This window comes from Cucumis melo, chromosome 9, assembly GCF_025177605.1.
Source record: "Cucumis melo cultivar AY chromosome 9, USDA_Cmelo_AY_1.0, whole genome shotgun sequence".
Taxonomy (NCBI): Eukaryota; Viridiplantae; Streptophyta; class Magnoliopsida; order Cucurbitales; family Cucurbitaceae; genus Cucumis; species Cucumis melo.
In genome coordinates, this window is record NC_066865.1 from 351966 (window position 1) to 363026 (window position 11061).

At 34.9% G+C, this 11061-nt stretch overlaps 2 protein-coding genes across 8 annotated transcripts in view; one reads left to right on the forward strand and one right to left on the reverse strand.

Moving 5' to 3' along the window:
- LOC103498718 (fanconi-associated nuclease 1 homolog) overlaps nt 1-3938 on the forward strand; it is a 30052-nt gene extending 26114 nt beyond the window's left edge. For 5 of the 7 annotated variants that reach the window (XM_051090081.1, XM_051090080.1, XM_051090083.1 and 2 more), the window contains 7 exons: nt 84-154; nt 242-329; nt 444-584; nt 667-875; nt 1867-2170; nt 2284-2517; nt 2928-3938. In XM_051090081.1, the coding sequence (XP_050946038.1) occupies nt 84-154; nt 242-329; nt 444-584; nt 667-875; nt 1867-2170; nt 2284-2517; nt 2928-3362 (1482 nt within the window). In that variant the 3' untranslated portion in view covers nt 3363-3938. The remainder of the gene's footprint in view (nt 1-83; nt 155-241; nt 330-443; nt 585-666; nt 876-1866; nt 2171-2283; nt 2518-2927) is intronic. The other 2 variants (XM_051090082.1, XM_008461447.3) reach the window with 1 other exon arrangement.
- Nucleotides 3939-5600: 1662 nt separating this feature from the next.
- Nucleotides 5601-9945, reverse strand: LOC103498717 (uncharacterized). The gene is made up of 5 exons (XM_008461446.3): nt 9765-9945; nt 8991-9574; nt 6887-8077; nt 6697-6767; nt 5601-6119 (listed from the first exon to the last, which is right to left on the reverse strand). Exons 2-5 carry the CDS (start codon nt 9552-9554, stop codon nt 5786-5788), a joined length of 2160 nt encoding a protein of 719 aa, XP_008459668.1. The 5' UTR covers nt 9555-9574; nt 9765-9945; the 3' UTR covers nt 5601-5785.
- Between the last annotated feature and the right edge of the window lie 1116 nt (nt 9946-11061).

Genomic DNA, 11061 nt, shown 5'->3' on the forward strand with positions numbered 1-11061 from the left:
ACCTACTATCAATTCACTCACTAGACTTGTGTACTTTTGCATGTTTATCTGATGTTTCTTCCATACTCCTTTCGAGGTCTCAGAATTGCAATAGCAGCATGAGAAAGGATGATCTTGTTGCCTCTCTTTTGTCCGCTTATGAAGATGGGTCGTGGTATATATGCCTTTCCTTTTTGTTGAAGACATCAACTATGTTGTATAATTAGAAATTAGAAATTTTTCTTTCACATTGTTTCTGTAGTCCACTACTTCCAGATCTAATTCTGGGCATAGCTGGTATCTGCGCTAGGATATCATCTAAAGCTGAGCTGCTTATCTGGCGTGCTGAGGTAGCTGTTATCTGCATTATGTTTTCAATTTTTCATCTTTGACGTAACTTTCATCAGAAAATTTTAGCCTGGCCTATTTTTTAACGCAAAATGCCAATTTTGTTCCTTGTGCAGAGGCTTTTCTTCCTCAATGGAGAGCAGGATTTGTCAGCCTTTCTGCTTGTTGATATGGGAGTAGTCAAGTATCCTACCTACAGCTGCATAGTCTCAGATCAGATTTTCTTGGATCGAAATGATTTGCTTGCTTATGAAGAGGTTTAACTTTCTTCTCATGCTAATTTTGTTTTGTTCTTGACTCTTGTGATATTTTGCTTTATGTAATGCTTATACTTTATAGGCTATGGAAGTTGCACAACTAATTGATCAAGCTCTGGATGAGAAGGACGACAAAATGATTTTAAGATGTGTATCAGTTGCTGACTCTCATGTGCAGCCAAACCAGTGCACTACCTCTGAATCAGTTCCATTCTTTTCATGCTTTTCAGCATCATGGATCTATTCAAAAGTAGTGTCTCTTGGTGTTTCCTTTCTTGAGCGTGAGAATAGGTCTATCTGCATCTTAAAATTTCTGCTTCAGCCCCATTTTATTTACACATACACGAGACATGTATGTGCACGAATACATATTCATGCTTTGGCATATACACATATTCATGCTTTGGCCTACCATCTTGGCCTTTTCTGCACTTTGATATTGAACTAACATTGACTACTAAAAAAATTAGCTGTATTGGATGAAATATCACCATTCATGCATGAATTGAACGTAAAGGAAGTAAGAAAGGATAGTATGAATGCTAATAAATGCTAATGGAGTGTTATGTTAACGCACCGGAGGAGAAGAAAGGAAATAGAGAACACTCCATACATCCTTGCCTTGAGAGCACAACGCTTTGCATTTTGACATGAGTCGTTAATGTAAATAGAATGAGTAAATCCGCACTTGGCTAGAACGATCCTTCCTTTGTTTTGGCAGAATTTGAAATACCTTTACCCTTGGCATTCAACAAATTAAACTGTTGGACCTTCGAGATTTCCATATAATTTTATTATATCTGACATTTTCTTCTTTATATCTAACATTTCCTATCTCGTAATGTATATTTATTTTATATTACCACTTATTACATTTATTACTGTGGAAAGTAGAATTCTTCCCCTTTTTATCAACCCTGAGCACCGACATTTTGACAAGACCGTTAACGGCCTGGTGATATTTTCTTACACCTTTACCCATTCTTGTTACCCCAGTTTTTATCCCTGAATTTTTCTCGCTTTGCTCCCAACTGATCAGTAATACGAGGAAGCTATCAGAATTAGCTTCATTTCTTTTAGCTTGACAATCAGAAGGCTATTCTATTTGGTCAATTAAATGTGTTACCAGAGAGTAAAGGTAAAGTTTGGTGTCCAGTAACTACCTTTCTGATTGCCAATTTGATAAATCATGCAGAAAAGGCTTTATAGAGTGATCGTTACAAAAAATTGGTCAAATATGTTTATTGGAATAGTTACATTGTTCATGTAACTTCATCATCAGGGCTAAAAAGGAACGTGTATTTCTGAGTAGGTACAACGATGCAGTGCTACTACTAAAGCGTTTGCTAAACTGTTACACTCGTGATGGAAGAAGAGGATATTGGACCTTAAGGTTGTCAATTGATTTGGAGCATTTGGGCTATCCCAGTGAGAGCCTGTTAGTTGCTGAGCATGGATTGTTAGATCCATGGGTTCGAGCTGGTTCAAGAATGGGATTGCAAAGGCGCATCCTTCGGTTAGGAAAACCACCACGGCGGTGGAAAATCCCTAGTTTTGCTGAGTCTATCAATAGGAAAATCACAGAGGTATTAACATATACATGGCTGTTATTCTGAGGTTTAATGTCTACCGGATCTATTATCAAAGTAATTGGTTCTGGTATATGTTAGTAACTGTAGCCTTTATTGCAAACAAGTAGGTACGCATCCAAGGGCGACCATTGAACCGTGAAACAGGTATGAAGAGCAGGTTTTATGGAGAAAGTGGCGAACAATGTTCAGTTGAGCAACTCGCCCTTGAGTATTATAGTGGGGAGGGAGGTGGATGGCAAGGTGTTCATTCCGAAAGTGGCATTTGGTTAACCATTTTTGGGCTTCTCTTGTGGGATGTCATATTTTCCGATGTCCCAAATGTCTTCCGGACAAAATTTCAGGTATGTTTTAGTAAAGAAAGCCAATAAACACTAGTCTCAATATTTTCCTTGCACTCTCTCTTGGGGGTACATAGTTTGCAATGCAAACCGTGGTATGAGCTGGTCAGCTATATTTATTTAGTGGGTCTTACAGTCCTTGCACTCTCATGGAAGTCAATAAAGCTCGAGTCAGAATCCCATGCACTTTTAATTGTCATTAAAGGTGTCATGCTGAAACTATGTAAGATAAATGTTACGCATTGGAAAAATGATCTATTCAACTTACTAAGCGTTTCTTATGTAAAAGCCGCGTTTGTATTAATCTGAGGATGAGTGTTTTACCGGGTCTGTTGTTAGATATAAGGTTTTACGAGTTCTAATATTTTTCTTTTTTGAGTTAAATCTTTACATTGGAAACCTGTCTTTGGCAGACTGCTCCCCTGGATTTTGGAACAGATAGCTTTTACATATTGAGACAGAACAGTATAGAATCTCAACTTCAGAAAATTCAAGATGGGATGGGTGAGGAGATCCTGATTACGTCTTGGGAATCACACAAGGGAACATCATGTAATGGAGTTAACTGGGACCGACACTCACTAGCCGAGCTTCGGGCAGCTGTCACATGTATTGGTGGCCCTTGTATGGCTTCACTATGTCGGCATCTTGCACAAGATTATCGAAGTTGGTCTAGTGGAATGCCAGATTTGTTGTTGTGGCGCTTTAATAGTGAATACAGTGGTGAAGCTAAACTCGTCGAAGTAAAAGGTCCCAAAGACAGACTCTCTGAACAGCAGCGGGCATGGATGTTACTTTTAATGGATTGTGGCTTCATAACAGAAGTCTGCAAAATCACCCCATGCTAAAATCAACTTAAAAGGTCAATCATCAACAGAATAGGCAAATCGAGCCTGTCTTCAAAGTTGAAACCAAAGCTACCTAAGAAACCAATGGTACCTTGGTTGGGAAATGTTACAAGGATGACTGTCATAACGCACGTATTTATAGGTTGAGAGAATGACTTAAATCTGTCGATCAGTAGGCATGAATTCTGGGAAGAAAAAATTGAAGAAACGATCCTTGAAAATCCCAAGTAATGCATTGAAAGATACGATTTGTGAATAGACGATGAAGTGGTTGTCACTTAATGACATGGAAGTGCTTTTTGGATTGGTAGCTGAAAGGGTAAAACCTTGTGAAAAGTTTGTGAAAAGCTTTCAAGAGCTGCAACTGAAATAACTAAGAAGTAGGGTTTTGGGTAAATACTAAATTAGTTCGCTTTGTAGGAAAAACGACACCAAGTAGGAGAATTTGTTTGGGGGATAATATAATGTACTACATTTGATTTTACATCAACTAATTTTATGATTTTACAATTGTTCACCCCTGAACATTGACTTTCACCCTGCACTCTAGGCATAATAAAGCTCACATTCTCTGTGTGGTTTTTTGTTTTTTTTTGTTTTCCTTTGCTACACAATGTCATTGCGACGTAGGTTGGTCTAATGTCATTTTCTAGGAGTTTCTTTCGAGGTTAGAGGTTTGTCAACTTCTTTACTAGATACCAACCGTTTGATTTTTGTTATTCATAATTTTTTTTTCGTGGAAAATTTTGTTTATCGAAATTATCTTTGTTGCAATGTATTTCAATTCACTATGAATATTGCCATGTACACGTATTTATGAGCCCTTAAAGCCCAAACTAGATTTGGAGATTGAGTAGAGTGACATTCATAAATTTTCAATCCTCACGAAGACTCAAGAAATTCTCCACCCAGCTATCTGCATTGTTTGATTTATTGGAGAGTCGTGAAGACCATTTTTACTAAACATATTAGGACCCAAACTTACCCTACACTTTTACATCTTCTCATTTCCTCCAAATAATGATTGATCAAAGATTCTTGACAAAAATAATTAAACTTTCAAAAGCTCGTCAATTTTAGAAACATTTGAATGGTACAAGTAGTGAGAATCTTGGTATTTCGATCAGTTCGATATTTTGATATAGGGAAATTTTGACTTTTCTCTTGTTTCTCACAATTTTAAAGTTTTTTTTCTCTTTTTATTCCATTCTTTTTTTACGATTAAGGTCAATTGATATTTTTTAAGGTTTATGAACTTGTCTTGATTACGCCAATCGTATAATTTCATACAATGATATAATTTTATCTCAAAATTGAATTGATATGAGTTTTACTTTTTTACCATCCAAAGAAACCAAAATTGATAAAAATAGCATATAAATTACTAACTTCTCTCAAACATTTTCTATTGAATTTTCACGATGGATCTCAAGTGGGTGGCAAAAGAATTGTTGTTCCATTGACAATAATATGCAAAATATTTTGATTCTGACGAGAATTCCTTAATTTCAAATATAGAGACGATGAGCCTAAGTAATACACAACAAAGCTATGGTCAAGATAATTATTCTTACTCAAATCATGATGCTCCTTTAAAACTTGACCACAACAATTTCCAACCTACCTTTTCACCAAATAGTTATTATCCATCTGAAAGAAGATCAACAACCAATGAGATGTATCCACCAATTGATTGTTGTACGAGTCCTATCATTTTCATTTAAGTGACTATGATCAACATTTTCAATGTAGGATGACATTGAAGTACTCTACGAGAATTATCAACACTATGAATTAGATGCACCAAGATCATTTTTTGGTATTAGGAAGGTAATTTATAAATATTATGTATGCAAACATTGCATTTCCTTTGATTTTGAAATAATATATTTCTTCAAACCAATTAATATTTTTTCTTTTATAAAAAAAAATCTATTCACATCGACATTTACCCAAATTTCTACCCTATATATTTAAAAGTTATCTTACTTTATAGAAATGATTAAAAATGGTCAAATGTAGTCTAATTAGACTACGGTCAAAGTTACACATTCTAATTACAAATAATTACATCAAATTTTCTAAAATTTCAATAAAATAAGGACTTCGATAATTTGAACCTTGTGATATGAGAAAGATTTACTGTTCAATGTTGTCTTTTTTGTATGATTTTGTTGCATGTAAAAAGAGGGACAATTGATGCATTCTCAAAGTGAAACACAATGGAGGGACGAGAACTAGAAACGAGTGTAACAAGTGAATCAATTGGTGCAGTAGCAAGATTTTTACAGAATTCACTTTGAATGAGTCTTTTGATCCGGGAGTTTCAATTTGATTGTTTGTACACGGAGAACGGAAATGAGACAAGATCTAAAATTCTTTTGTTAAAAAAAACTATATACCCAGAAAGCTATGTTAGCAAATCAGTTATCATTTTTTGTTTTGATACATTTCCAGATATGTTTCTTTTTCTTCCATCTCAACACTGCCAATTTATGTGATTTCCATTTGCGATATTTTTGTCTATTCTTCATCCACTGCGAATAATCCTTCCCACGCTTGCACTCCACAAAGTCTACTATATCATCATGGGATGAAGAGCCCAAACATTTTAGAAATATCTCCCCACTCCAAGTTTCTTCCGCTTCCTCTACTTCAATACTACTCTCCTTTTCACTACTATGAATGGCTGCAGTTTCCAACCATTGTCCTGACTCATCCCGTATTCTATGATGGCAGCTTTCGAGAGAAGTTGTACTGCAAGATGAAGGTTAAATAAATATACCCCTCACAAAAGCTCTTTATAGTAATATATGGTCAAACCATTCCATTCCAGCCAAGATCTATTTCTGATATGTTAATGTCACGAGAATGACAAATTGCAGAACTGAAAAGTACGCAAAGCAGCAGCATAAAGAAGTGCTAATAAGAAATGCAACTTAAACAATCAAACATCTTAAAACAAGGCTGTACAGAAGAGAACAATTTAGTCCAGTCACCTGAAGAATTTGGGTTTAAAAACATTTTTCTCGTTGTTTTACTTGTACAATGCCAGAAAGAGAAACGTTTTAAGAATCTCTCTAAAGAAGCAAAACCAACTATGAAGAATAGTAGTCTATAAGGTGAGGAAGCAGGAACAAGTACATAAAAGAGAACCACATGATATTTGCATTTTCAAATGTAAGACGGTTAACCATAAAGAGCGAATTCAGACACCAAATGACACAAATACATAACAGTGAAGTATAATGAACCCAGAAAATGAGAAAGAGAGTGTTATTTTGTTCATATACGAAATAGTTCTAAAGATATTGTAAAAAGTGGCTCCCTTTACCTTACGTGAATTGTCTGAATCTTTTGGAACTCCATTGCAACTGTTTTACTAGATTTTAGGTGGTAGACACCCTGTAGGATATGTCAATAGTTAAAAGCAGTAATTCAAAGTAACGGTGAAATGAAAGACAAGAAAAATTAAAGAGCAAAGCAAATCGAAGTAATTAAAAACAAAACAAAATAAAATGTACCTCTTTAGCTGAGCCAATTAATGATGATAAAGCATCTAAATCTCCCTCTTCAAAAACAAACAAATTCAACGTTGCCATAATTGCAAGTACACAGTCTTTGACTAAGATGTCAGACCCTATAGAAAAGCTTAATGCCAGTAGTCCTATAAAATGCAGGAACATCCACTTGGAATTCTTATGCCTCTTTGGGTGAGATTTCATCACTTCAGATATGAGATTCTGATTTGGTAAGAAAATATCAAATTCCTGAAAACAGCTAATGATACTCAAAATAAAACTGTACTCCTTACTAGATGAAACGTCTAGTAAGGTTTTAAGGCCATCTGAATTTCCATGGTGCCTTAGACACCGGATAGCAGGCAAAAATGATGAACTCATCAACTTCAATATAGAAGCAAGAAGATAAATATCATATTGACTTGTATACCCAGCCTTGTAAATTTCAGTGTCATTAACATCATCCTGAGAAGCTCCAAGAAGTATACAATGTAAGATTGATAAAGGATCATCTTCAAGTGATTCATCCAAAATATGTCTGTTCTCCTCGACATACGAAATCGATAAGGCTAGCAGCTCTGATTTTTCCCTAAAAAACAAACATGTGTTTTCATATTTGGAAGAAAGATGGTTAATTTTTTCTCTCCTAACTTGATGGATATAAGATTCAAAAGGTTGCTGAGCACTATTCCATGGCACACTTGGATCGGAAAAACAGCCATTGGAATTCAATGGGGTATCTTTCATATAAGAATTAGAAATATGCCTATTATACAACACGATTGCCTTTTCAAACCCTACAAGGTACCAATCCATAAGCCTCTGATCTGGGTTTGGGGATTTCAAGAAAACGCCAATGACTTCACAAACCAGTGAAATAAAATGAGCCTGGAACAGTTTGGGTGCAGAGAGCATGACAGGATTTAGAAGTAATGATAAAGCTGAGGTCAGGCTTAATTCAGGAACTTTTAAATCCCCATAGCGTGCCCAATATAGTCTATTGAGGAAATTATGAAATGCCTGTTGATTAGAGACCGACAAGATAAAATGAGCAGAAATGACCTCCAGCACTGTCCCAATTCCACCATGATCTAGGTTGTGCACAAATACCATTTTATTAGTAGAAGATGCAGAATCTACCAGCATGAAGTATTCTCTTAACGATCTATGCATCAGAAGCTCGTCCACAAATACCTGAGAATTAATATCCTAAATTAATTGCAGTGACAAATCAACACACACATGAGTAATAATAATGTATAAGCAAATCAATAAAGCCAAAATGGTACCCCAAAAATAAGAAGCTTATCACAACAAGGTGAACAGTTTGTGCAAAACAATCATGAGAATTGACTGCCCGCTGAAATCCATTCCTCCACTAAGAAGATATTATGTGAACATACGGAGATTGTCAAGCTGAATGGTGGGCGAAGAAAAGCCAACATCAAAGATCAGAGAGCAAAAGTGATAATGCTATAAAATAATCATAGCTGCCCAACCTTTAAACCAAGGGCATTTTCCTTTTGCATAAAACTTGTGGAGGACACTAATAAGTTGATGATCCAACCAAAGAAATTCTTGATATATAAGAAATGTGAACTAGATGATAAATATTAGCAAAAGATAACAGTGCACTTCATGTGAATATGTTCAGTTTAGCATGTGCATTTCTTTTCTCTCTTGAAAATAACCACGCTTTCATCGTAAAAAATGAAAAACTTTAAAGGGCATACATAAAACACCAGACCAACAGGAAAAAAAAAAAAAAAAAAAGGAGTCTTATCCTAACTATAGTCTATAGGATAGGACTGGTCAAGCTCATAATTACAAAAGAATTAAGTGACAAGCATCCACAAAAAGACGTTAAATCCAGCCATTTCCCAACGTGAGTGCAATTGAGCATGTAAGTTGCTCATAATATTCCTAAACTACAACATTCTTATCTCATAGGTAAAGATATCAAAATATTATATCTTTTTAATCAAGGTAATCGATAAATAACTTGTTGAGAAAAGATATTTCAAACAAGGGAAAAAAAAGGTGAAAATGCAGCAAAAAGCAGAGAAATGAATAAGACCCCAAAGAGAGAAGGAACTTCTGTAAGAACCTCAAGGACTGCACATATAAATGGATGGCATGGATCAGAAGGTTCTAAAATACACAAGGAAGCAAACAAATCCTCAGAGACAAAGGTAGTACAATCAGATCCAGTGATTTTGCATTCGTGTAAAAAAGACTTTTCCAAGCTGATTGACTCTTTCTCCTCCTTTCCAGTTGTAATCAAATGGAGCAATTTCCTGAGAACTGAAAGAAGGAATCCGGCCTTTTCAAGTAAAGCGTCTTGCTCAAACTCGACGAGAGTCATGATAACCAAACAACTTCTTAAGAGCAACATAAACTCTTCAATGGTATCCCACAAATCATTATCTTTATGAGCAACTTCAGGAGAAGGGCTAAAAGAGACATTTCTCAAATCACGAAAAACTCCTTTAAACCTCCTATCAAGTTCTTTGAACAAAACATCTGCCAGACCCAAAAAATCCCGCGAACTTTCCTTGAATCCAAACCGACCAAATTCGTGGTTCAACTCATTCAACGCAGCTTCAGTTCTAGATAAATCAAACTGCTCACCTAAAGACAATTGGAGCAGGAGATAGTACACACGTTTCATGACGGCGGGAGTTACAAACCCTGAAGACGATACAATGTAAGAAAAAGATGAGTAATGATCATAGTTTCCCAAGATTAATTCCCCCATTATCTCAAAATTCACCTAACCTCAGCAGCAAGAAAACAGAAATAGCTGAAACATTAACCAGAAGAAAAAAAAAAAGGAAATAACGAAATGCGAACAATAAAACCGCCAGAAATTGGAACATACTTGAGGAATTCTGTTTAGGCTAGGCGTCGTGGATGGAGGTTGAGCAGTGCGGGAGGTGGAAGAAGGGGGCCGTTGGAGGGTATGCGAGGCAGTCGCCGATGGCTCCATGACGTGAGTGGCGAATTCTGTTTGAAAAGGCGAGGGAGAGAGTTGAGGAAAATTATGGTATGACAACTAATCCCTTTAAATTTAAATCACACAAAATTAGCACCTTTTCAATAATGTTTACAAAGTTACCTACATCTTCTACCTATTATCTCACATAATTATTGTCATTTGACTAAATTAACCCAATTTGGTAAAGATAACCACAGTTTCTTAAATTTTTGAAAATATAAAAGTTTTAGTCTAATATTTGAGAATATGCGAAAAAAATATCTTTCAAAATTCTATGAGTTGAAAAAAAAAAAAACTAATTTCTTAGACAAAGTGGTCGATCACATCCAATATTGATCGAAAATAACTGTTTGAACGATTTTTAAAAAGTGTATTAGTTTCGTAAGAAAAAGAATTTAAGTGCGTTATTTTTTACTTCCAATTCTTACTTCAATAGGTGGATGAAAACAGTCTAAGAAGAAGAAAATGAAACAGGAAAAAAAAGCTAACAAAGACAGAAGGCAATATGGAACGTAAAAATAAGGGTCATATAATAATATAAGAACAAGGTTTGAACCCAAGAATTTGGAAGGCAAATTAACAATAGGCTAGCTAATAGAAGTTGAAGGGGTTTGAGCCCCTCACACGTATACTAAATTATTGATGGTTAAACTAATTAGCCTTTTTGATTAAATCGAGGGTTTATTTGGACATCGTATATAAATAAGGAAGGAGCAAACCTATCATATCTTTTCAAACTTGAGTGTCTAAGATATATCTTTTAAAAATTCTAAATGAATATTATTTTTTAATACAAATTGTCAAATATAAAAAGAAGGGGCAAAATGTAAAATGTCAAAAAAAGATAAAATCCTAACTGAGGTGGTAGTTACAAGTAGACTCTCAGATTTTAAATAATAAAAATTAGACCATAATCCTTAAAAAGTATTAAAGATTGAACTTTTAAACATACAATAATGGTAAAAATTGAACCACAAATAATAAAAGTTGAATACTCAAATTTGTATAATCAATACACAGTGTACACAATCAATCAATTATGAAAGTTTGAAAGTTTAATTTTAAAATTTGGATAAATTTAAAGTTTAATTTTTTAACTACGACAAAAAAAGAAGAAGAAGAAGATTTAAGAGTATAATTAAAGTAGGGAATAGGCTTTTCTAAAAATATAAGGATAAAA

What these genes read in the sequence shown, in the direction of transcription:
- LOC103498717 (XM_008461446.3), bottom strand. Translation starts at nt 9,554, where the DNA reads ATGAAACGTGTGTACTATCTCCTGCTCCAATTGTCTTTAGGTGAGCAG. An exon ending in TTATATGTGCAGTCCTTGAG is followed by an intron (nt 8,078 to 8,990) that starts GTTCTTACAGAA and finishes ATTAATTCTCAG; the next exon opens with GTATTTGTGGACGAGCTTCT. An exon ending in TAATTGGCTCAGCTAAAGAG is followed by an intron (nt 6,768 to 6,886) that starts GTACATTTTATT and finishes CATATCCTACAG; the next exon opens with GGTGTCTACCACCTAAAATC.